The 26,818-nt window shown below is 45.4% G+C and overlaps 1 protein-coding gene across 2 annotated transcripts in view; it reads left to right on the top strand.

The window, feature by feature from the left end:
- Positions 1-26,818, top strand: part of TET1 (tet methylcytosine dioxygenase 1) — a 79,482-nt gene that overhangs the window by 2,509 nt on the left and 50,155 nt on the right. The window contains exons 2-4 of one of the 2 annotated variants that reach the window (XM_081189543.1): positions 5,701-5,780; positions 6,033-6,107; positions 16,203-18,278. In XM_081189543.1, coding sequence (XP_081045669.1) covers positions 16,323-18,278 — 1,956 coding nt within the window. In that variant the 5' untranslated portion in view covers positions 5,701-5,780; positions 6,033-6,107; positions 16,203-16,322. Of the gene's footprint in view, positions 1-5,700; positions 5,781-6,017; positions 6,108-16,202; positions 18,279-26,818 lie in introns of those variants that run through there. The other variant, XM_081189542.1, reaches the window with a different exon arrangement.

Here is a 26,818-nt window from a genome sequence, read left to right as displayed (position 1 = left end):
GAAAATTTAAGCAGGGCCTATGAGAAGTTCTTGCTTTATATTTCACTCAGGGTGAGGCACTTTCTTAGAATTTCCATCACCTTTAATTCTTCCATCAAGGCTTTTCTCACACTCATACTTTTGACTTTATAAAAGGTCTTTGCGCTATTCTGCTCTTGCCATAAAAAAGAGTTTCCGGCTAAATCAATAGCACACCATGTCTTCCAACCTTTGGCAGATCTGGTAGAATTGCATAGAGTACTAAAAAAAAGAAAAGGACATGTCATTTGAACTGCGGCCCCACATTTATGAAACTTGCCCACTCATCATGGAGAGGTGTGTCAAGCCCACTCCCTGCTTGCATTTAGGTGGGCTTTAAATACGTTTCTGTTTCAATCTGTTCTTTATTTAAATGGTGAGTTGGACTTTAAACTGTCATTCATTTCTGTTTTTAAAAAGGCTATGGCTTTTTACTGGTTTAATTGGAAACAGTTGTAGCCTGCTGTTGACACTGGTTTAGACACTAGTTTCAAGTGTTATTACATTAACTGTATTAGCCTATAAATTATTTTATTGATAAATAAATAAGTAGATGTGAAATAGCCTTGGGAAATTTTCATTTCAAAAGGTTATTCCTCAATAACATAAATAAATAAATAAATGCACTCAATTCCTGCACATTTCTGAAAACATAAGGCTTAGTGAAAAGCGAAAAGTGCTATTATTCTGCCCATCATAGTTTTCTATATAATTTGTATATACTTATTTCATTCAGTCATCACTGCCTCCAGTGAAATGGCAATCCTTGTCTGCAAGGTGATGTCAGTGGTTAATTGTTTTCTGCTGGATGCTTTTGTGGGCATAAACTGGTACCCAGTCAAATGTTGTGTGTATGGATCAGATCCATTAATGCACATTTACTGACGTATGTGATAGGGATAAAACCATGCATACAAATAAGCATCAAGGTTGTAAAATGGGTTATAAATGGGATAAGAAACAAGGTGTCAAGGTACTGTAATCTCAGTATTAATTCCCATAACTGACAAACTATACTTGTCCTATAAATAATATTTGGCTCTACAGTTCTCTTTATATCTGAATGTGATGTAAGCTGGTGTCATGCTTCATTAGTAGTTCATACTAGTATAGATGTTTGGGGGTTGTTGTTTTGTTTTAACTAACTATTCTTCAAATGAAGGGTGGTATATAAATTTTAACAAAACAACCACCACCTTCTGATCTATGGTTACACCTCCCATCCCCTTTTGCAAGTACTTTAGTTAGGGTGCCCTCTTAACAGGCAAAATATTTGGTCATACCCAGCGCAGATAAACATGTAGCAACTACTTTACAGAACAAAGAGAACAGTAATTAAATCTGAGGGCAACAGCAATGTAATGCTTTACGACTGAAGTCAAAGTGAGAGCAAAGTACTCCCATATGGAAATATGAATGTGGTTATGAATATTCTAAGGTGTGGTGCCTTCTCACAGCTCACCTGAATACTTTCTACTATGATAGGAAACAATGGTTAGATATATACTGAGTTATATTATTTGTCCTAAATTACTTTATAGCTGCCAGCTACCCGGGGGGGGGGGAGGAGAAGCCTAGCCTGTTGAATTTGTCTGTTTTTAACCACAATTTGGTATGGATAAATCACCAGGGGAAGTTTCTAAATGCTTATCACCTGACTAATATATGGAAATCAAGCTGCTGTCAAAAGCATGGGGTAAAACAAAAATTGGTAACTGGCACTGGTGATGTTAAATTACCTTAAGTATCTAGCGCTGTTTGTCTTTTGCAAATGGACAACAGAAAACCAGTAGAAAGCTTCTAATAAGCATATTTGTGTTTTAATTGGTGGGATTGGATGCAATTATGTAGTACAGGCAATCCTTGTTGTTTATGTGCATGAGTAGCTTCATCTAGGTTGGTTTCAACAGCTGCAGGAGGCTATGTATATAAATTGTGGTGGTTTGAGCATTGTGTTTAGGCTAGGAAGACCAGGGTTCAAATCTAATTACCGTATTTTTCGCTCCATAGGACGCACTTTTTACCCCTTAAAAACTAAGGGGGAAAGTCTGTGTGTCTTATGGAGCAAATGCAGGGGGGAGGCAGGCAGGAAAAGCCCCCAAGAAAAGCCCACAAGCTTCGCGCGGCTCTTGCAGGCTTTTCCCCAGGAGGGAGAAGGGACTGACGCTGCCTTCTCCCTCCTCGTAGAAAAGCCTGCAGGAGCAGCGCGCTCCTTAAAGGGTGTGCGGCTCCTGTGGGCTTTTGCGGGAGGTGGAGGAATTGCCATAGCCGCACATCCTCTCCAGCTGGGAGAGGCTGCGTAAGGCTAAAGAAGCCAAGGCAGCGAGCGGGATGGATCGCACTCGCTGCCTTGGCTTCTTTAGCCACGCTTCTTTAGCTGCGCTGGAGAGGTTTAGCTCCTGGCTGGAGAGGTTGTGCAGCTATGGCAGAAGCCAAGACAGCCAGCAGGATGGATCCCGCTTGCTGTCTTGGCTTCTTTGCTCTTTGGGGCTGGGGGGGGGGTTAATATTTTTTTTCTTGATTTCCCCCTCTAAAAACTAGGTGCGTCTTGTGGTCCGGTGCGTCCTATAGAGCGAAAAATACGGTAGGTGAACTTTGGCAACTCCTCCTTTCAGCCTAACAGGATTGCTGTGATGATAAAAGCAGAGAGAACTGAACTGTATGATCAGGCATTGATTGTGTGGTCTTTGTGACTGGCTTTTTACTTCTAGCTCAGAAGAGGCATGTACTGTAAGTTTTTTGCTGTTTTGATGGTGGTCATATCAACCACAATGTTGCAGAATGCAAAGTGCTTGGTTTTTTTCTTAAATTTGTAGCTCAGCTACTTTCTTCCAATAAGCTCTAAATGATGTGTGCAGTTTTACACGAAATCTTTAACCTGAGCATGCATGTTGGTGTGCAGAGATGGATGGGATCAGAATACTATTTTGCACTGTTGGGGCAGATACTTTTCAGCTTGTTTTACCCGAGGATGTGGTTAAATAGCTTGGAGTAGTGAGGCCTTTAACTTCCCCCTTGATCCTCCCCTTCATGGTTGTGAAATCAAGGACCTAGGAGGTAGTGAGTGCCTCCCTAAGATAAGGAGCGGTTCCTATCTCAAGGATGCAAAGTGAGACTTCTCCTATAACTGACTTTAAATTATTTGGCAATTAACAAATACCATTCTGTCTAACTTGCATTTTTTACAAAGCAAGGTGATAGAGCACATTGTGGCTTTTCAACTCTAGGCAGTTTTGTATTATTACTTGGATCCAGTCCAATCTGGGCTCAGGGTTATTTATAGGATGGAAGGAACCTTAATCACCCTGGTGGATGATTCAAGATAGAGTGGACAGGGGTAGGATGCTACCTCAATCCTCCTGGACCTCAGAGGCTTTCAGTAAGTACTATCAACTGTAACATCCTGGGTCAATTATTGGGATTTAGGAGGCTCTGTATTACAATAGTTCAGGTTGTTCCTGAATAGTCATTCCCAGAAAATGGTGTTGGGGGACTTTTGCTCTGTCTGGTGGCCATTGGCTTGTAGAGTCCATTTTTAGCTGCAAGCTGTACAACATGAATTTTCCAGGAAAGCCATCCGAAGGTTTATACTGCATTGTTATCAGTCAACCTTTCCTTTGCACCCTCTGATCTAAAAGAGGCTGTCGGAATCCTAAACCAGGGCTTGGCAGTAGTTCTGGAATGGGTGTGAGCAAATGAGCTGAGGTTTAATCTAAGCAAGACTGAGGTGTTGTGGTTAGGGAGATTCCGAGTTCTGGAAGGTGGCTTACAGCTGATATTGGATTGGGTTGGCAATCTTAGAATAGGAATGCTCCTGGCTTAAACTATATACAGAAGGCCGACTTTTCCACAGTGATCCATGCTCTTACTATGTGCGCATTATTGAAGATATTGTAGGAACTTCAGCTGGTTCAGAATGTGGCGGCCAGAGTACTATTGGGGACAAGGTGAGCAGCATCTTTATAATATCAGCTGCAGTGGTTGCCTGTTGTCAGGAGTGGGTCAGCAATAAATCACACAGACTAAGTTAACACTTTATTAGAAGAACCAGGCTGCTCAGTAGTGCCATGCTTAGTGAGCACAGCAACTCTTTCCCATAGGTTTTTCCCCTTTGAGGTAGTTGTGGGGACTGAGGGTCCCTGCCTTCCCACAGCTGTCTAAAGCCGCCTCCTCTCCCAGGTCGCCCCAAGATTCTGCCAGCACACCTGTCTGCTCTTTCTCCTCCATACCTCTTCTAGTTCTGGAGACCAGGGGTGAGGGGAGGTGATTGGAGCAGGAGTGGGAGACACCTTAGCTTCTTCTCCAGACTAACTTATCTCTGCCTCTTGGCCCTCCCTCTTCCTCAGATTCTCCTTCTGGACTTCTTTCTGCCACAGGCTCCTCCTACTCACTAAACCTTGTTGCCTCTTCAGCTTCCAACACCACCTCTTCCCAATCTTCTCCCTCTGACCACTCATTGCCATCCCACCACCAGTCCCTGAGCTCTGAGCCTTTGTCCCTTGACTGTTCCCCAGCTGATGTCTCCCACTACTCCTCTGCATCCAGCCAGTCTAAGACACCAGTGCATTTTAGGCCAATTTAAAAGTGCTGGTTTTAACCCTTTAAGCCATAAATGGTTTAGGCCAAAGCTATTTATTTGAACACCTGTACCTGTGGGTTAAACCACAGAGCCTAGGACTTGCCAATCAAAAGGTCAGCGGTTCGAATCCCCGCGACAGGGTGAGCTCCCGTTGCTCTGTCCCTGCTCCTGCTAAACTAGCAGTTCGAAAGCACGACAAAGTGCAAGTAGATAAATAAGTACCGCTCCGGCGGGAAGGTAAACGGCGTTTCCGTGTGCTGCTCTGGTTCGCCAGAAGCGGCTTAGTCGTGCTGGCCACATGACCTGGAAGCTGTACGCCGGCTCCCTCGGCCAATAAAGCGAGATGAGCGCCGCAACCCCAGAGTCGGCCACAACTGGACCTAATGGTCAGGGGTCCCTTTACCTACCTGTACTATCCTGCCTATACCTTAGGATCTGCTTTGGATACTCTGCTGGTATGCCTATGTCAATAAGGGTGGCTACAGGGAGAGGTCCTTAACTCCCAATGTGCCTGTATCAAATCTCTGTTGTAGGCAATAATAATTTGAGCACTGACAGCACCTAATTCTTCTACAGTCTGATCTTAAGAAGTATTAGGCATGCCTAAATCAGTTTAAATAAATAGGAATAATCATTCCCAACAATGCATAAGATCAAACTTTTGAGTGAATATTGTGTACATACATTAATTTTTAAATAAAAGGCCATTAAAAATTTTCTGCTGGAGGATGGCTTTGAGTATTTGTAGAAATGGCATGTGCTTCTTGTGACTGTTCTTTCTGTAGTGTATTTTTACTCGTGCTTATGTTTTTAAATATGTTGCTAGTTTGTGTGCAACAAGCAAGTAACAAATATTATCACCGTTATTAATAAGAATTGATATATTTGGAGTTTGCGGAATGCTAGAGGCCATTTAGCACTAGGGAATATTTGTCCCACATGTGAACAGTGTTAAACTGCAGGAAATAAGCCAAATGTATATTCTAGCCAATTTTTTTGCATCATTAGATGCATTTGAATCATAGAACAGTTTTATGCTTGATTCTTCAAATCAGTTTTATGCTTGCTTCTTTCCTCTTTCCTCCCACCTTTGTTGACCTAAGCACTATACTGTTCAGGGGCGTCTTCAGTGAAACTTTTGAAGTTGCGCTAGTCAGTGGCCCCAAGAGTCCGGGGTCGAGAGGTAAGCAATCCGACTCCGGAGTGGCGATCCAGCTCGCATCTTACTTTTCACTAGGAGGGCTCCGTCCAGCTCCAGAGCAAAGCGCAGCCGAGCCTCCCTCTCGGAGGGTCTGTCCGGGGAAGATACTAACCTTCCGGGAAGAGCACGTTTTATTCCCCCATTGCTGGGTGCGGGGGGTCTCCATGTTCCACATAGGTGCTTATTTTCCTTCCTTCATGGATGAGCCATGAAAGTTTCCTTGCTTTTTTGCAGCTGTGGATTGCAAAGTCATGCACGGAGCGCCTTTTCCTGTTAGTACTGTATCTTATTGACAACGCAACGAGCCTGGTACGTATTAAGGGATCTGTTCCCAGAGAAGCTGGTCGGGGTGGGGAGGGGATGGTTGGAGAAGCAGCCTCGCTTAGTACGCGAACCTTCCTTGTCTGCCCAGCGGGCTGGCGAGAAGAGCCCATTCCGAAAAGTTGGCTGCACTTTCCTCCAGGATAGACGTGGAGAAGCGGAATGCAATTAAAAGTTGGTGGAACCCTGAGAAAAGTCCCAGGGAAGTTTCTGCTGCTGGCTGCGGGAGGGAAAGGAAAGGAAAAAAACAAAATTCCCACATTTATATTTTTTTAATTAAAAAAACACCAAAAATCCTCCATAAGGTCCGACCTGTGACCGCCTTAGTGCAAGTTTGCCTTGAAGCAGCCCAAGTCTGCCCGGAAAAACCCGCCAGGCAAGCAAAACTGCCTCAAATCTGCCTACAAAGGGGTTGGGGGCGAGACAGTTTTAACGAAACTGGCTTTCTTTCTCGAGCGTTTGCTTTTTGGGGAAAAGGAAAGGACAAACAGCAACTTCTCGAGCTGGCCTTTTTTAAACCACCACCCCCTTGTTTGCTTAAACTGCATTACTACTGCTTTTTAAATGCAAAAAAAAAACAAAAAAAAAACCCACGCAACGGGTTAAAGTCTGCTGTATATCTCGGTTTCCCAGCAGTGCATCTTGGCTGATCTCAGTAGAGTTAATTAATCATCGCACTGTCGTCAATTTAAAATCGAATTTAACCCATTGTTTGGTTCCTCGGCAGCCCTTGTGAGAGCAGTTGTACAATGAGAGCTGCAGGCCACCGCTGGCTTCTACCTCCTGCAGAAATAAATCCCACTCCAGGAAGCCATCTGCTTGAAACAAGAGCAGAGGCAGCGGCTTGGTCCTCCCCCTTCCCCCTCTCTCTGCTGATATCTCGCTTTGGGGGGGGCATGAGTTTCTCTATATGTCAGTAGTATTGCTCAATAGGGCAGCTGGTTTAAAAGCCAGTTCGGAGGAGAAGCGGGCAGGAGGCAGGAGGCTTGCCTCTGCATACTTGCCTCCGGAGTCACCATTTGAGCGCAGGAGGCTGTCCATTTGCATACGAACCCTCTTGCAAATGCAACTGCCCCTGGAGTACGTGCAGATGCAAAAAGTCAGGAGGGAAGCCAGTCTTCTTGTCACACTGCATAAGCCTGAGTCATGAGCCAGCAGTTCCCTGTTCTGCTTCCCTAAAAAACCAGATCTGCAGGGGGCTGCAGAATCTCCTCAGTCTGAAGGGTCCTGACAGCAAGAGAGGCTTTTAGCAAGACACACTGGTTCTTGTATTTTGCGGGGGTGGGGGGGGGACTGTTGCATTTCTCCTTGCAGAAAGGCGTGGGCCTTTCAGTTGTTTGAAAAGGGGGCAGATGTGCATCCGATCCCTGCCGTCCGCACGGTGTCTGTAAATGCACACACGCTGACTTATCTGACACATCACAGACAGCAGCAATTGCAAGAAGTGCGCAGTGTCTGGAATTGCGCTTTTGAGCCCACCAGGGAAAATCCCTGCTGCTTTCAAGGTATACACTTCCTGGTTTTAATACCCAAGTGTTGCATTTATTGCAGAGGAAACTGCCGTTTGAACTTGTCCATATTACTCCAGTATGAATTGTGACAGGGAGACACGTGTCCTCAAGCGCTTGGGGAAATGGGTAGGGGAGCTGTGATTGGCTGCCGTTCCCTTTTGCGCACCGCATGTTCGGAGGCATGTGTATTTCCTTCCCACTTTATGTGCTTCTCATAGTGGACACCGCTGGAATGCTGGTATAAAGCAGCTCTTACTGGCAGATCACATAATGTTATATTTGCAATAGCTTGTTAATTGTGATATAAGCAGGGATATAAGTGTTTGGAGCAGCTCTATCCTGCAGCTGCTTGGATTTTTGATATGTTGCACTTTGTGCAGGATGAATAACATTTCTGAACATTTTCTTCCCGGCACGTTTGAATAGGGTGAACACCCAAAGGTGTCTCTCTCTTACATGCTTACGGTGTTTATTCCTGGACGGTCCCATAAAGTGGTTCTAAAATCTTGTGGGAACAAATGGTTTGATTGGAGTTGCATTGACAAGCACTTGTTTGCCAAAGCCAAATGAAAATGTTCCATTTCTAAAAACACATATGTAATAAGCAAGTTGTGAAACTCGAGAGATTCAGTCATTGTGGCTTAAAATAAAAATGTAGATTTGAAAATGGACGGAACTCATTAAAAAAGTTGTCAGTGTAGTCCACAGCCCATTGTCAAGTAATTTATGTGTAATGGCTTTGTGCATAGATCGCTTGGATGTAGTGACAAAAGAGATGTTGGTACTGAAGGATTGCTTAGTGAGAAGAGTAATTGTACTAAATCTTGAAGCAGTGCGTAGATTTACTGGAAGTTTTGTATTCCGATGAAACTAGGGTTGTATTTGGCCACAGAGAGAGCATAAGGCAAAGGAAAACATCTCTCTTAGGCTTGATCTGGTCTAGGATTTTCCTTGTGAGAGTCGATGTCAGTTTGAAACACACTTGTGCCTGTAAGTTGTTCGCTTTATGCAAGCAGATGCATTGAGCTTCAGCGAACCCACAGCAAAATGCCTTCTGGTGCCTCCACTGGCGACTATAGCGGTCAGCAGCAATGAGTCTAAATAAACTCTTGACACCACTGCCTGGACCTTAGAGTGCTGAGTGCTGGATTTTTTATTTTATTTTTTAAAAGGGGATCCCACAGCAGATATCACTGGTGGGCCCCGGCCAGGGACGCGGACTTATAAAAAATATTGGGGGGGCCCGGGAAAGCTCATGAATAATAAATAAGCTCATGAATATGCAAATAAAGTGGCTCCGGCCCTAAATAGGGCAAGCCACGCCCCCAGCCAGCCGATTGGCTGGCTGGGAGGTGTGGCCAGTCGGGATTCCCCTGTTCTCGCGGGGGCTGAAACCGCCAGGAGGAAGGAAATTCCCCCCGGCAGTGCCTTGGCAGTGGCGGTGGTGCTGCGAAGCAGCGAGGCAGGAGCCCCCGCCCCCGGCGCTCTGCTGGAAGGGCGCCCGAGATTATGGGGGGGGCTGAGCCCCCCCAAAAATTTTTTTGAGGGGGCTCGAGCCCCCTCAAGCCCCATGGAGTCGGCGCCTATGGCCCCGGCAGCTGCTCAGATATGTTTTGTGATGAAGCCAGCTTGAGGGAGAAGCTCACTAGCTTCTAGTTCAGGGTTCATCAGTCTTTATGGGCCCATGGACACATTTTGGAATTTTGAGAAAGTAACAGAGTTTCCACTCCCTCCTCACTTCCAACAGATAGAAACAGAAAATGCGCCTAGCCACACATGCTTTTTGCTTTTCCACAGGGTCTGAGTAAAAATTGGTTCCAGTAGAATTAAATGTTACCTTCTTGAATCAGCATGATTTGATATGTTTTTCCTAAAAATACATCATCAGCTTTACACTGGTACATAGTAAAAAATTGCAGTTCTAGTGCAAAAACACTGATTCAGGGTCTCCATGGGTTTTCATGACTTTTGCACAGGGGACCAACAAAACCACGAAGAAATCACAGGACACATATGCAGACACAGATGAATGAATCAATTTATTTATTGGGGGGGGGGGAGACCGTGTAAAACTATGAGGAGCCGTAAGGATCTGTGAATTGGCTCCATGCTTTTGCACTATGGCAGCACTAGGAATGGTGTTTTTTCTTTTTGTTTTACTGTGAAATTCATAGTTGCTAAAGTCTGCTTAAAATGGATGGTGATTAATGGGGGGGCCCAGTTACCCCAACCTGCCTATCTGGCTCCAGAAGAATGGAGAAGGTCTAGGTGGCCTTCCTTGTCTTGACCTCACATCAGCCACAAATTCTCTTGTTTACCTGAGGGGAGCCAGTCTTCTCTCAGCCTTGGTGGTTCTTTTGGCATCCATCTGTCTCGAGAGACAATGGAGTGCACTTCCAGGGGTGAAGTCAAACCGCTGCATTATCAGTACCAAAGTCGCAAGTCTGGGCAGTGTGTATGGAGATCCTAGTCTGTCCAGCCTTGCTGATGTGGTCCAAAGGAAAGCCGAGTAATACATTTGGCACCAGCTTGGCTGCAAGAGTTGCCAGAAGGAGGTTATGAGGCACCATCCAACTGCCTTAGGGACTGTACAGTGGTACCTCGGGTTAAGAACTTAATTCGTTCTGGAGGTCTGTTCTTAACCTGAAACTGTTCTTAACTTGAAGCACCACTTTAGCTAATGGGGCCTCCCGCTGCTGCTGCACCGCCTGAGCACGATTTCTGTTCTCATCCTGAAGCAAAGTTCTTAACCCGAGGTAATATTTCTGGGTTAGCGGAGTTTGTAACCTGAAGCGTTTGTAACCTGAAGCGTATGTAACCCGAGGTACCACTGTACTCTGTATTTGTGTAGGGTTTACTCCTTACCATTTTGATCTCACGAAGATATCCTGCAAGGTTTATGGTCAGAATTTGGGCTACCTTTCCAGGTTGACAAGCCCCATCTGCTCCTCACCTCCCTCTACAACATGTGCAGAAACTGCCTTCTTGACCACTGGTCCCACTATGGGTCTCGTCCGCTCAATTCACCAGAGGCTGTCTTCGCATGCAGGGAAAGTTCCGGACTCACTGAATGATCTATTGGCTACCCTTACCTGGCTTAGCTGGCCAGTTAAAGCTGTTTTGGGGGTATGGCTGCTGTCACACGCTGACAGCTTCTAGGAGCCACGGGTGAGTGCAGGGTGGGGACCAAAGGTAGACAAATTACCCCAGGAGGAACATGACATGTTCCCCCCACCAGAGGTACTACCCTTCCCCTAGCTCTCCCCCCCCCAAATCCCACTCAGCCTTGGTAATCCAGTTACTTCTGAGCAAGAATGCAGAGGATTGCACTGTTAGCAAACTAATATCCTGGCTGCCCACTTCCCCTCCCTCCCCAGCTCATTTTTTAAGGCTAATTCATACCTCTGGTACCCAGATAGTGAAGCCTGTATGTGCTGAGGAAATGACAGAGTGTGAAGTGACAACTTGCACAGGTTGTGCATAAAATTACAATTGCTGCAATTCAGTGCCTGATACTCCCCCCCTTTCAAATTCAGTGTTGTTTTTAATTTGGTTAGCTACATTTGGGGAATACGTGATCCCTTTCTCCTTAAGCCCCATAGGAAGCTCTGTTCTCTTTTACTCTCCTTTTCTATTTCCCCCCTCCCCCAACTCCAAATACAACTCTCTTTCTAAAAAAATTTCCCCCTCTTTTAAGCCTAGCTTGTCCTTTTCTTAGGCAATTGGTCATGTGACTTTGGCTTAAGCATAGCATAGCCCTGTGCCTCTGATAGTTACTATCAGTGGCATCTTCTCTTGGCAGTAGGTTAACCCTTTCCTGGTCAGACTTTGGAAACTCTTGACTTCTCCACAATTATGTTAGAAGTTCTGCATCTAGGAATCTAATACATGTACACTTTCAACTCAGATGAACACAGTGGGATTTACTTATGTATAAACACGTGTAAGATCGCACTGCCTAAGTACTCTTATTAGAGACTAAGGCTGCAGTCCTAACCTCATTTACCTGGGAGCAAGTCCCATTGAATTCAGTTGGACTTTCTTCTGAGTAGACATGAGGATTGCATTGTAATGCCCATGGGACTTCAAAGTACACACATGCTTAGGATTTTACTGTAAGACTATGTATGGCTACTTAAACAACACATCCATCTTGCGAGAACGTTCCTCAAGAATAGGGAGGATTCTAGTTTTTATCTTGATGAGATAAGCATTTGCCAGGATTATACTGCCTCCACCAAACTCTGGGAAGTATTACATTAAATTCCTAGCTACCTTAATGCTGTATACAACTGGAAATCATTCTGGGTGTGCATATGTAATACGTACAAAAAGGCAACATGAGAAAGAGTTATCCATTTGTTGGAAGGGGACAAGAGCTTGCTTCCTACTTCAGTAGCCTTGGAGCTAGAGATTTCTTATCTTTGCAGTTCCTGACCAATATTCTTACAGGAAGGGGATTTCTCAACCCCCTTGTTTCTTGCTTCATTGTTCAAGTGCTCTTCTATTTAAGGGGGAGAAATTGTATTCCTCCCCCTCACTTAATTAAATAAATGTTTGCATCATTAAATTCTTGTTAAAGTTTGTCATATTGCAGACCAGTGTTCTGGTTCTCTTGTTCTTTGGACTGCCACATTTTCTGGACACTTGAAGGGCTTCTGAATTTTGGCACTGGAATGCATGGGCGATGTGTCTGAGGCTGACCCAAAAGCACATATGCAGCATGGAGGGTTGTGGAAGTTGTCTTCGTCTTCATCATACTTCTTAAATATTTGTGTCAAGCTGCAATGGATTGTGATCCTGTAAATTGTACTGTTTGAAAGTGGTCATTGCAAGACCATGAGGAAGGGCCATAGCTTATTGTTGGAGCATCTCTTTTATATGCAGAAGGACCCAGATTGAGTCTCTGGCATCTCCAGGTACAGCTGAGAATGTCTGCTGCCTGAAATATTGTAGAACCACAGCCGCTCATTGTAGTCAATGTTGAGTTAGATGGACCGATGGTCTGACGCAGTATAAGACAGTTTCCTATATTAGTAAGATGCAAGAATAATTGTCATAATGACACAAAGCAATTGCAGAAGATGTGTTCAAGTTGGGAACGCTATCAAAAACGGTATCTGTGTATCTGAAGAAGTGTGCATGCACACGAAAGCTTATACCAAGAACTAACTTAGTTGGTCTTTAAGGTGCTACAGGAAGGAATTTTTTTATTTTGACTATGGCAGACCAACACGGCTACCTATCTGTATCAAAAACGGTGTCAGTCCTCAACAGTTCACAGCATTGATTGCAACGCTTTTGAGTAAATCTAATGAGTACCTTGTTCAAATATGGATGATTAATAGGGCTTTGAAGAATAGTATTTTAGGTGACAAATACTGTATATTAGTGATGGGGGCATTTGCAAATCTATAGCACCTACTGGCTACATAGCAATTCTTCCTCTTCTTTATCCTGCTCAGTCTGGAAAAGCTGCATTTGACAGCTTTAAACTCCATTAAACTCAGTGGGACTTACCTTCCTACGTAAGATTGTGCTATGTATCCTTTTATATTTGTTTCTTTGGGAGTCAGCTACAGCTGGATTCTTGTGCTCAACATCTTTAGGTGGAAATGGAACCGTTTTGTCCAACATAAACTTGCTGCATATATATGTCTGTACATCGTATTTTAAGGCATGTGATGAGCGTTTGTGAATTCCATGTGGAAGGGTTCAGCTACTGTATTGAAGAGAGAACTGTGCAAGAAAAAGTGTCTTGCAGAAAGCAATATGAAAAATAAGGAGAAATGTGCAATTCCTTGGCACATCCAAAAGAAGCTCTGCACACCCGATGGTTGGAGCAAGCATAATGATTACCACATTGCAGCTACTATAAATTACTCTCAAATGAGGACTCTTGATGTGGCAGCTCCTCACATGGAATGATTTTTATTAATGCAAATGTTGATGCACAAGAGGCTTGTAATGGTATTTAATGTCATTGGCTATGCATGGTGAGCCATCAAAAGCTCAACACCAGATGAATTGTTAGCACACAAATCAATGGGTGGATGTGACTATGTGGTACAGTGGTGCCTCGCAAGACGAAATTAATTCGTTCCGCAAGTCTCTTCGTCTTGCGGTTTTTTCGTCTTGCGATGCACGGTTTCCCATAGGAATGCATTGAAAATCAATTAATGCGTTCCTAGGGAAACCGCCTTCAGACCAGGTCCGGGGACAGTCTGTCCCCGGACCTCTTCTGAAGGCTGGGGGGGGGGACAAGGGCTTTTCTTCTCACCCCCAGCATTTTAAAAAACCCTGGGACAGCGGAGGACTTCTCCGCTGTCCGGGCGATCTTAAAATGCTGGCGGCAGCGAACGCTTCGCTCCCGACCCCCAGCATTTTAAAATCTCCCCGGGACACGGGGAGATTTTAAAATGCTGGGGGTCGGCAGCGAACGCTTCGCTCCCGACCCCCAGCATTTTAAAATCTCCCCGGGACAGGGGGAGATTTTAAAATGCTGGGGGTCGGCAGCGAACGCTTCGCTCCCGACCCCCAGCATTTTAAAATCTCCCCGGGACACGGGGAGATTTTAAAATGCTGGGGGTCGGCAGCGAACGCTTCGCTCCCGACCCCCAGCATTTTAAAATCTCCCCGGGACAGGGGGAGATTTTAAAATGCTGGGGGTCGGCAGCGAACGCTTCGCTCCCGCCCGCCAGCATTTTAAGATCGCCCGGGGCAGGCGGGGGGAAGGCAGGCGGGGGGGAGCAAAGACTTTTGCCCTCCGCAGGCCTTCAGAAGAGGTCCTCTTCTGAAGGCCGGCTGTGGGCGAAAGTCTTTGCTCCCGACCGCCAGCATTTCCCTATGGGCTTTCGTCTTGCGATGCAAGCCCATAGGGAAATTCGTCTTGCGAAGCGCCTCCAAAACAGAAAACCCTTTCGTCTTGCGGGTTTTCCGTCTTGCGAGGCATTCGTCTTGCGGGGTACCACTGTAGTTGTAACCTGTATACCCAGTCATCCTGTTCAGATAAGTTGGATTTACAATGCACTCCCGTACATGTCTACTCAGAAGCAAGTTTCACTGAGGACAATATGAGACTTTCTGATAAGTTTTCATAGGATTGCACTGTTGGACTCTAGAATACATTTAACTTAGCTGGATAGGACGATACGTTGCATTCCCCCCTCCCTTTAATCTTTCTTGTTGGCATTATTTAAATGTACTTTTCCAAACTCCTCCGAGTCTTGCTTCCCATCTCAGTGAATCACTGCAGCACATATTTTAGAGTGGGTTTAAACAAAACCAAACAAAAGAGCATGCCTAAAATACAACAGGGATATCCCTAGCTTTCTTCAAAGTGTGCAGGGATTTTTATCACTGTTGGTGAGGTTGCAGGGAAGTTAATAATTTCTGGAAACAAATCCTGGGGGAATTAACTAGATTTTAGGTCTACAATCCTTTGCATGCTTAGTTGCTAGCAATTCCATTGAGTTCAAGTGGCATTTACTTATGAGTAAACATGCATAAGCTCAAACTTGTTTTAGATCTGAAAATGTAGTGACCATGCCAAAAGGAAATGTTGCTAAGATCAAAGAGACACATTTGGGAAATGAAATACAGTGAGCCAGCAACTTAACACACATTTAACTTGTACACATTCAGCTTTACATGCTTGGCAATTTAAAAATAAATAAAGGGGGTGGGAATCCAGGAAAAAGCTGTGCCAAGCCCATCCATCATTATGCCCAATGTATTTTGAGTATGCAATATTTTGGCTTTAGGCACAATCTCTAGAACGTAACCTGCATATTAATTGCAAGCTTACTGTAGATCCCCAGACTGAGGGACTAGTCTGTCAAATTTTGGATGTGGCTATTTTGAAAAAATTAGTATTGGTAGTATGAGGAAATCAATATAATACCGAATGTAAACAGGATCAAAGTTCTAGGACAACTCAAAATATTCTAAGCAGTTTTGGAATATTACACAGAATGTGGCAACTGTTTTACAAGTGTACTGTGTTTTAGTTGAGCATTTGAATAAACTTGTTTAAACATAAGGTGCTGCCTTGTATCAGATCAGGCTGTTGGTCCATCTAACTCTATATTGTGCACAGACTAGCAGAAGAGGTCCAGGGTTTTGGACAGGAATCTTTCCAGAAATACCTGGAAATGCCAAGGATTGAAGCTGGCACTTTTTGATTACATAACAATAGCATGTGCTCTACCACTGAGTTATGGCCCTTTCCACTCACAATGCTAACTTGTTAGTGACTTTTAGACACTATGCCACTGTAGCATAGTGGCCAAACAAACAGATTGAGACTGAGGTTTGGACCAGGAAGCCCCTGGCTAACATATTTTCTGTGCCATGAACTCTCTAGGCAGCGTTAGGCAAGATATGTCACTCTGCTTCCCTCTTCCCAATTTGTAAGAATGCAGAGAAATAATGCAAAGATAGTGCCTTTTCAGGGTTCTATGTAACAACAACAACAACAACAACAACAACAACAACAACAACAACAACAACAACAACAACAACAACGTAAATATATTCCATAATAATCTTAAACTCCTATCTTCTATTTCAGCTCTGTGCTCTACAAGGACAGTGCAGGTGAATATGCCGGCTTCTGCTGAACTGAAGAACATTTGCAAGACTCCATGATCTTTAAGTCCACTCCTAGTTGCACATCTGCTGCTTGACAGAGATGGCTCGTGATGCCAGATCTTCACGATCAGTTAAAAAGGAAGAGATAAGCAAAAAGAAATCAAGCCCAGTCAAAAAGAAATCTTGCCAAGTAACAAAAGATGCCAAGAAAACTTCTCCAAAAGCAGAAAGTTCAGCAAACTGCAAAAAGCACCTGGAAGAAAAGAATGACGGCAAGAAAAAACCACAGGAAGAGAAACCACCACTGAATGCAACATGCCGATTTCTCAGGAGCAGCGTCACCAAAGCCTTGTCTGGAACACCTTGGATGGATCTGGGGTTAACTGATAATGTTCTGTTGCGTAACCAGCCTCCTTTGAGCTACAATGGCTTTGCCATGACTCTCCGCAGGAAACCGTTTCCCCATAGACTGTTCCAGACGCCAACAATCATGCGAGCAACTAAAGGTGGCCCAGAAAAACGTGTAGGGAGAAGAGAGAAACCTGAATCAAGAACCTCCTGTGTATTAGGAAGGAAGGAAGCAGAAGAGGCTGGAAAGGATTTAAACCAGGTTGGTGCATTATCTTCTCCCAAGGAGGCAGAGGAGGAGGCGGATCTGTGTGATCCAGAAGGCCACTGCTCTGAATGTGATAGTCAAGCCAAAAAGGGAGAGACACCTTCTGAAGAAGGTATTTCTGCTTCTAATGGTGATGTACCAGGTACCCAAAATCCAGAGATATTAAAGGAGGCATGCCAGTGTACAGAACCTGCGCCCACAGAGCAGGTTCTGAAATATTTGCCTCCGAGTACCTGTGAAGAAAATTTCACTCAACTTGCCCCTGCACCTTTTCATCTTGACTCTGCTATTCCTATAAAGGTACATGAAGAGAATGACTCGGGAGCATATGTGAAATCACATTCTGAGAGTTGTTTGGATGGGTCTCCTGCCCCCAAACAGTATACCTGTTCACATTCTGATTCCGCATTAAGCCTTTCCTCGGAAACAAACTCCAAGGAACTTGTAGAAAGGTCAGAGTTTTCCACAGAGGCTCACTCCAAAACTACCTGTGATTTGGTGCTAACTGATGGTGATCCTGATGCTGCCATTTTGATTACCTCTGAATTGATCTCGAAATTGCATTTAGATGACCCATGTGTGTTACAAGGGTCTCAGCTCAATCAGGATCCTGAGCCTACCATTCAAGAAGTAGAACCTGCCTCATGCTGCATCTCTGAATCAGAAGGCTGTTTAAAAGATCCAGGCCTTTGTGTGGAATCTCATTTACCAAAGGACTTGGAACTGGAGCTAAGCAGTAAAGCACTTGATTCTTATTTCAACTCCAGACAACTTTATTTAGAATGTGACCAAACAAATGGCACGTTAGCATGTGAACAGGTTTCTAATACCTCTTTGACTAGTTTTATATTGGGAGATCTTGAGCAGACACTTGAAAAGATCGCCGTAGACACTTTCACTTTAGATTCAGGTGCTGTGCCTGTTGCACCCCTCAACCTAGAAAGTACAGCAGATTCCGTTCTGGTAAGCAGCGACACCTTTAAGGAAAGTTTTCCCAACTTGTCTGAAGATGCTAATTCAGGGCCTCCATCAGCTGCTGCAGAGGATACAGATACCAAGACAGGTGTGTTAGATGAATCCATTCCAAAACCTCAGGATCCATTGTTGCAGTTGGAAAGTGGTGGGACTGTTGCAAACTCTGTTCAGGACATCGGGAAATGTGGTGCTAATCTAGTTGTAGTTTCAGAGACTGCCTCCTGTGGGAACCCAACTGGCAGCCTTCCTGTCTCGCTTGCATCTTTGCAACCTGTGCTAGAAAAGAAGAAGCGAAGGCGATGTGGAGTGTGCGAGCCATGTTTGCGGAAAACTAACTGTGAAGAATGCAGCTGTTGCAGGAAACGCAAAACTAGTCACAGGATATGTAAAAAGAGAAAATGTGAAGAACTGAAGAAGCCTCCACTGCCACTGCCGCCCTTAATGCTGCCCTTTGTACCATCAGAGGTAAGGAAAAAGATGATTCATTAAATGGGCATGACGCAGCCTTATTCAGCTTGGTGCTCTCCAGCTGTATTTGAGCATCACCTCCCATCATTCCCAGCCAGCATGGCCAGTGGGCAATAAATCAGGGGAATTATAGACCAATGACATCTGAAGGGCACCATAAAGTCATTAAATAAAAAATAAAAATTACTATGTAACTTAGTTTAAATGTTACTAAATCCTGGCACTGTTAAAGATGCAGACCTCAGTCCAGGATTGTGTTAAGTGCATTTAGGCCCACTGAAATCAATCAATCCAGTGGAACTTATTTTTATATAAATACCATACATATGCATGGGAACCAGAGGTCCAGAAAACAAGTATGACTTTGGACATCTTTTTTTCCATGTTAGTGCATCTCCCATATATATATGTGGAAACCTCAAGCATTGTGATTTTTTTTTAAGTGACTGGTTTAATACTAAGTTCTAAGTAGTGCTGAAGGTAGAGACATACTTGTTAGATTTTTGCAGTTCTAATAACAGAGTTCATTCAGAAATACAGTGTTTATGACCAGTAAATTTCATGATATTTTTTTCCTATTTCCACTGTAATTGCATAGAGTTTGTTTCTTTGTGGGCATTGTGTGTGTAACATTTCAGGGTAGAAAATCACAGCCAGGCTTATAGATCAGAGGGATCATGAGACCATCAACATCCTAGTGGATCTTGCTGCCTTGGTCTGAATTTTTCCCTGTGAATAGAACTGCTGCATTTTTAAAGCTTTGATCTCTCCAAATGCAAAACAGCCTCAGCTGTGGTTTCTAATCCCTTTTTTTACAAGGAAGTGTAGGACATGCTTCTGGTAGCACAGTAGTGAAAATAGCTATATTCAAGTGGAAAGAGTTAAACCCTTTTTGCAACTGTGGCAGATCAATTGTTGAGTCTGCAGTGAGTTGTGAACTTCTGGTGTCAAACAAGGAATTTTGCCTGTGTGTTGCCTTTCAGGTTTAGCCAGAGGATGGAGCTACAGGAAAGCCAACAGGCCAGCAAAGAAGCGCTTCAGTTGCTCTAAAACTATTCCGCTCAGATCATGATGATTTAGAAGTAGATTATGGTTTGCCTCCCTTGAATTGCATATCTTATCTTTCTTTACGCTGCCAGACTCCACTGGATGGTAGATAGCATTCCTTGGGAGTTTTCTTCTCAGCAGGGGATATTCCTTTACGTTGGGGAGGGTGTTTTAGAACAACAACAATGTAACAGCCAGTGTAGGGATCCTGGATCCACTTTAAGACCCTATAAGCGTGGGAGTATATTTTGCATTAATTGTGCATGTTGTTAGAATTCAGTTTTCAATATGCTGTGGAAGAAAGCTGGGGGAAATATCAATTACTCCTTACATTCAAGAACATGGATAATTGAATAAGGTTTGGCAGCAGCATACTGACTCGCTGATTGTGAATGCTTATCATGACTCACATAAAGGTGCAATTAAAATACCAAATTTATGAGTCTTGTGCAGCATTAAGAGAAACCGGACAATAATGTGGGACAAAGGTTTAACTCATCATTAACTATAAAGGTACATATAGAAGATAAAAGAGCAGCCATCCCTAGAAAAAAGTGTGTGGTTGGGGGAGAAAGGTCCAGATTCAGATGTAATGCAAAGCCATTCTACAGCTTCATTTCTGGCTGCATAGCAGCAGCAGGAATGGGGGTGGAGTACCAGGATGCTTGCTCCTTCACAATAGGCATTATGTGTGAACTTCCCAAAAAAATATTTAAAATTGAAGTGCCAGAGGGGAAAACACAGTGACCTCTACTTTTTTTTGAACAGCAGCATTGCTATCCTAAATTACATACTGATTCCTCAAAATGGTTTCTGTGATCTATAAACATTACCTTGTTTGAGTCTGGTCTCATTTGGTATCTAGTGTCTAACACAAACAGAAATTATGGCAGATAACCATTGACATTTTCTTGCAGCACAAGAGAGTCTCAGTTGACAGTTGAATCAAGTTCAGTGCTAAGGCTGGGAATTAAACGGCATGCTTTTTCAGACAAATTAGGGAAAACATGGCACCCTACAATTTTGGGCAAGGCTTTTGAACTTGAGCTGGAAGAAAATTTCTTCGTTGCTTTTTAGTGAATTGATAATGTACTTTTTACAGGCTGCAAAACACAGCAATAATTGCCCAGCAATTTTTGCTTGATACAGTCGAACAAAGGCAAAACAAGGCAAGGGCTGATTTAGGTATAGTGTGTATTATATTCCTCTTTTACACCATGTTGCCCTGTATTCATTTTGTCTTATATTAAATAGATAGTATACATAGTAGCACTAGATCATTTCTTTAGAAAAGTAGGTTTGCAAGTAGAAATTGCTAGGACCATGCTGCAAAATACTTGACACCTTCAAAGGATGGCTTCCCAGATGCAACCTCGAGGGTAGTTTGCTAAGTTACAGGGGCCAAACAGGAAGAAAAGAGGTGGAGCAAAGAGTCAGGAAGGGCATGGCAGCAACAAGAGCAGAAGCTGACAGCAGCAGGGGCAGAAGTGAGCAGTGCGGCAGAACTAGTGATGGAGAGTCGACCCTCTGGAGTTGTAAGGGCAAAGAGGAAAGCTCTGGATAGGGTGAACCACTGATGAGAAGGGCAGCACCATGTACAGTATATTAGCTGCCATGCCTGTGGTTATCAACAAAGGCCACTTTGGAAGCCCCTGCTTTCTATGGTGATATTTGAAGGATAAGACAATAGCCTAAATCCGTCCTGCTCCATTACACTCACACTTACAGGGTTATCTTGCTGCATCTTAAGTAGCTTGGCTTATTATTTTAGTTAGCCTGTGGAGGAGCTGAGTTCTTGCAAAGCGTTGTGCTTTGATCTTGTGGCCAAGCTGTTCCAGCAGTTTATCTTCCTTGTCCTATTTGGCAATAACATTATTTAGGCAGATAACCCTGGGGGGGGGGGAATAAACACCTTTTGAAGCAAAACTGGTTGGAGCAAAAGCAAGCGACACATGGCTGCTTTTGAGTTTGCGTAGAGCAGGGGTCAGCAAACCTTTTCAGCAGGGGACCAGTCCACTGTCCCTCAGACCTTGTGGGGGGCCGGACTATATTGGGGGGGGGATGAACGAATTCCTATGCCCCACAAATAAACCAGAGATGCATTTTAAATAAAAGAACACATTCTACTTATGTAAAAACATGCTGATTCCCGGACCTTCTGCGGGCCGGATTTAGAAGGCGATTAGACCGGATTTGGGCCCCCATGGTATAGAGGCTTGATGGCTCCTTTTTCCTGCTAATCTGGTGGAGGAGGAAGGGAGGGCAGTGTTAGAAACTGGGATAGAAATGCTAGGAGCCAAATAGCTCTTGGGACCAGGGTTGTGGGTGTCAAAACAGAAAATCTAGTCTCCATTTGTGGGGGGTTGGCAACACTATTTATTTATTATTTTGATGAGCATGAACTAGTACACAAATCGCATAAGTGACACATGGCTAATACCAAATTTTAAACAGAAATTGCTATTACGTGTTTAATTTGATGTATACAATAAAAATATCGATACCATACTTCTGTTTTCAAAACACACTACTCCAGGCTTCCTCAACCTCGGCCCTCCAGGTGTTTTGAGACTACAATTCCCATCATCCCTGACCCCTGGTCCTGCTAGCTAGGGATCATGGGAGTTGTAGGTCAAAAACATCTGGAGGGCTGAGGTTGAGGAAGCCTGCACTACTCTTTATTGTTAAACTCCTTAACATATTGTCTATCCGTAACGTATACTTCGAGGCTTCAAGGCACATATATTTCCATAATCCATGAGTAACAGCCAAGTGCAAATAACGGCACCCAGACCTTTTGAGGTGTTTGCAAATGGAGAATTTTTAGGCGCAAAATGTGCCTGGCGCCCCACTAATTTTGAGCTCTGAGAGAGGGGAAGTTACCCCACACAAATTAGATCTGGAGAATGAGGCTGTATACACCATACATTTAAAGCACATTCACCCCTCCAAGAATTCTGGGAACTGTGGTTTAAGGGTGCTGGGAATTGTAGCTCTGTGAGGGGGTAAACTACAGTTTTAAGGATCGTTTTTTCTGGTCGGAGAGGGGTTGTTTTAACTTTATGATGTGTATGCAGCCAGAGGCTCTGTGCTGCCAGCTTGTGGACATAGTAGTCTTCCATGCTCTCCATTGTTGCTTGGCCTACATTGCTGCTTTAAAGGGAAGCACTGCCCAGAAAGCAGTGAAGCTGTGTCTGCTGGGTCCCATCTGCACTAGACATTTAAAGCGGTATCACACCACTTTAAACAGCCTTAGTTTCTTCTAAAGAATCCTGGGAACTGTAGTTTGTCAAGCATGTTGTTAGTTTCCTCACAGAGCTGAAGTTCCCTTGTAAGATAGATTGATCATTAAACTATTCTGAGAATTGTAGCTTTCTGAGGAGAATAGGGGATCTCCTAACAACGCTCAGCATCCTTAACAAACTGCAGTTCCCAGGATTCTGGGGGGGGGGGGGGAGCCAAAGTAGTATTAAACTTCTTTAAATGTATAATGCGGATGGGCCTCAGACAGCACCTTGAAGCATACGCTGAGCCCACTGGAGTTGAGTGAGAGAACTGGGCCCTCTCTGGCTGTACTTGGGCCAAAGTAGTAGGTTCAGGACCAGATTCTGTCCTTTCAGGCTGGCAAATAACATACTTTTGGATAGTTGGGTGAGGATCCCTGCCAAAACTAAGTGAATGAAGAAAGGCTAAAAACCAGTAAAGGCAGGTGGGTTTTTAATCCAAAGATCAAAAGCAGGCATAGGAATGTAATTGAGTACATAAGCAAGTTCCCTCTTCGCAGGAGCATTGTAGTTGCAATATTATGGGTACTTATGTATTTTTAATTATTGAGCAAAGCAGACATCTGCTAAGGTCACCAGAAAAGAATGGTGGGAGCTAAGACAGGAAGCGATTAAGGCAAGGAGCAAAAAAGGTTTTAGCAGAGGCCAGTTCAAGCAAAGGATGAATTCTAGCTCTTCTGTCAATCTTTTCCCCAGACTAAACATGCCTCCCTTTGATTTCTTCTGACCTCCTCATTGTATAGCAGCTTTGCTTCTTCACCCTTTTCTTTAAGTCTTCTCTCTGCTTTTTTAATGAGCTACCCCCTATTCTTTAACTTCTTTTTCGCTGTCAGTTTCATTTTCTTGGGCACTTCTGGTGTGTGTGTGTGTGTGTGTGTGTGTGTGTGTGTGTGCACGATTTGTATGTTGAACATAATGCTCTCAGTTTGTATGGCAACAAGTACTTTTCATCTTGAGAATTCTAGACAATTGTATCGGTAAACTCTGTGTCTGGCCAGTACAATGGACAAACAGGCAGAGAAGTATATTGTATCATCTTAGCAGAAGTAGAAAATTCTAAGCAAAATAGTCTTCAAAGATATGTTCCTGCTGCAACATGGAAAGTGAGAAATTGAGTATCTCTTCTGCAGTGCTGATATGATTACCGTATTTTTCGCACGATTGGACGCACCGGACCATAGGACGCGCCTAGTTTTTTGGGGGGGAAATAAAGGAAAAAAATTTTCCCTTTATTTCCCCCCCAAAAGCAGGTCAGGGAAACCGAACCAGGTCGAGGAACAGCGGGATAGTGGCGCTGCGCCTCCCTGCTGTCCCCCGAGCTTGTGGGGCTGGCTGATGTCTGCCTAGCGCGCGGGGCGCTCTGCTTCAGGGCGCCCTACCCGCCGGGCGGCAGGCTGCTATCCGCAGCTTGGGGAGCCTTGTGGGGAACTGCTGCAGGGCTCCCCACGCTGCGGATGTATGCCTGGCGCGAGGGGCGCTCTGCTTCAGGGTGCCCCACCCGCCGGGCGGCAGGCTGCTATCCGCAGCGTGGGGAAGCTTGCGGGGAGCTCCTGCAAGGGTCCCCATGCTGCGGATGTGTTCCCAAAGCGCCGGGAGCTCTGCTTTCAGGGCGCCCGACGCTCCGGGAAGCAGGCTGCTATCTGCAGCCTAGACACGGCTAGCGGAGCGCTAATCCCGAAGCTTGGGGCGTGCGGAGCTCAGCGTGCCCCAAGCTTCTGGGCGCCGGCAAGGTCTCCGCTAGCCCTGGGAGAGCCCCGCGACGTCGCGGGGCTCTCCCAGGGCTAGCGGAGACCTTGCCAGCACCCAGAAGCTTAGGGCGCGCTGAGCTCCGCACGCCCCAAGCTTCGGGATTAGCGCAGTGGTCCGCTAGCCCTGGGAGAGCCGTGCGACGTCGCGGGGCTCTCCCAGGGCTAGCGGAGACCTTGCCAGCACCCAGAAGCTTGGGGCGCGCTCAGCTCCGCACGCCCCAAACTTCGGGATTAGCGCAGTGGTCCGCTAGCCCTGGGAGAGCCGCGCGACGTCGCGGGGCTCTCCCAGGGCTAGCGGAGACCTTGCCAGCACCCAGAAGCTTGGGGCGCGCTCAGCTCCGCACGCCCCAAACTTCGGGATTAGCGCAGTGGTCCGCTAGCCCTGGGAGAGCCGCGCGACGTCGCGGGGCTCTCCCAGGGCTAGCGGAGACCTTGCCGGCACCCAGAAGCTTGGGGCGTGCTGAGCTCCGCACGCCCCAAGCTTCGGGATTAGCGCAGTGGTCCGCTAGCCCTGGGAGAGCCGCGCGACGTCGCGGGGCTCTCCCAGGGCTAGCGGAGACCTTGCCGGCACCCAGAAGCTTGGGGCGCGCTCAGCTCCGCACGCCCCAAACTTCGGGATTAGCGCAGTGGTCCGCTAGCCCTGGGAGAGCCGTGCGACGTCGCGGGGCTCTCCCAGGGCTAGCGGAGACCTTGCCAGCACCCAGAAGCTTGGGGCGCGCTCAGCTCCGCACGCCCCAAACTTCGGGATTAGCGCAGTGGTCCGCTAGCCCTGGGAGAGCCGCGCGACGTCGCGAGGCTCTCCCAGGGCTAGCGGAGACCTTGCCAGCACCCAGAAGCTTGGGGCGCGCTCAGCTCCGCACGCCCCAAACTTCGGGATTAGCGCAGTGGTCCGCTAGCCCTGGGAGAGCCGTGCGACGTCGCGGGGCTCTCCCAGGGCTAGCGGAGACCTTGCCGGCACCCAGAAGCTTGGGGCGTGCTGAGCTCCGCACGCCCCAAGCTTCGGGATTAATGCAGCGCTCCGCTAGCGGTGGGAGAGCTGGGTCTCCCTCTGCTAGCAGATAGCTTCCTGAAGCCTGGAGAGCGAGAGGAGTCGGTGCGCACCGACCCCTCTCACTCTCCAGGCTTCAGCGAAAGCCTGCATTCGCTCCATAGGACGCACACACATTTTCCCTTGCTTTTTAGGAGGGAAAAAGTGCGTCCTATGGTGCGAAAAATACGGTAGCTCCTGGAATGTAGCATAGATAGAGAATTCTTGGCTGATACTCTACACTTAGACTGAATTATGTGTGTCTAAACCTCAAGACTTCCTACTGTTACCTAATTATCTTTCATCTGACAAGCCAACTAGGAGATGCAATGCCAGAAAATGGGTGAAAATTTTTCACATGCACTTTATGTTCTATTAGATGCAGTTTTGTTGAGTCTGTGCATAAATGCAAAAAGATAACTTATGCAATTGTTGCGTGTGTCAGTGTATACATACGTTTCACATCTGCTTGTTTCTTTTTAAGAAAAACATAGCTTGTGAAGTAGCTCTCTGGGGGGGTGGGGGGAAGTTTAAGTAACTCCCAATATGCACTAATTCCCATCCCAGATTCAGAAGCAGCCTGGGTTTAAGACACCTGCTACTTCTCTTCTCCCAAGAGCAAAATAATCTTGCATCATGTACAAAAGATCATGTGCTCGTACTGCAGTCATCCACTATTGCAATTACAATTCTTACTCCAGAAGCCTGCATTGAAAGTATATGAAATTGACCTTTTACAAGTATTAACCACATTGGACTGTTGATGCAGTCACTTTGCATCTAGGGATAACTAATCTCCTTCTATGCTACAAGTGACATCTTTGTTTCTAGGTGGGATGGAAGTCATCACTCATTTCTGAAGAATGGGAAATGGCAGGTGCTTCCCTTTTGCTCTTGTAATCATAGAGCCCACGTGGTATAGTGGTTAGAGCAGTGCTTCTTAAACTTGGGTCTCGAGCTGCTGTTGGACTACAACTCCCATCATCTCTGACCACTGGTCCTATGAGCTAAGGATGATGGGAGTTGTAGTCCAACATCAGCAGGAGACCCAAGTTTGAGAAACACTTGGTCATGAAGCTCACTGGGTGACCTTGAACTAGTTATTGCCTCTCAGCTGAATTTACCACACAGGGGTATTGTGGGGATTAAGTGAGAAGATGGAGAACCATGTACACCACCTTAGGCCCCTTGCTGAAAAGGTGGGATACAAATGCAATGAATGAATGACTAAACTGGAGTTGGTAGCCAGTGTGTGTTTGCTGCTAAGAGTACACTGCCTAGGCTTGGAAAGGTCAGTGTGAGTTTAGCATGCCCTGAAGCATCTAGGACAAGAAGAATATAAATACATGGACATTTGTTGTGAACTGATTGAGCTAGATGATATGCATTCATAAAGTAGCTGGGAGAGTTCTATAGTACTTCTATCTTCTC

Source organism: Podarcis bocagei (genome assembly GCF_964188305.1).
Source record: "Podarcis bocagei genome assembly, chromosome: 4".
Taxonomy (NCBI): domain Eukaryota; kingdom Metazoa; phylum Chordata; class Lepidosauria; order Squamata; family Lacertidae; genus Podarcis; species Podarcis bocagei.
This window is presented reverse-complemented; position numbering and strand designations above follow the sequence as displayed.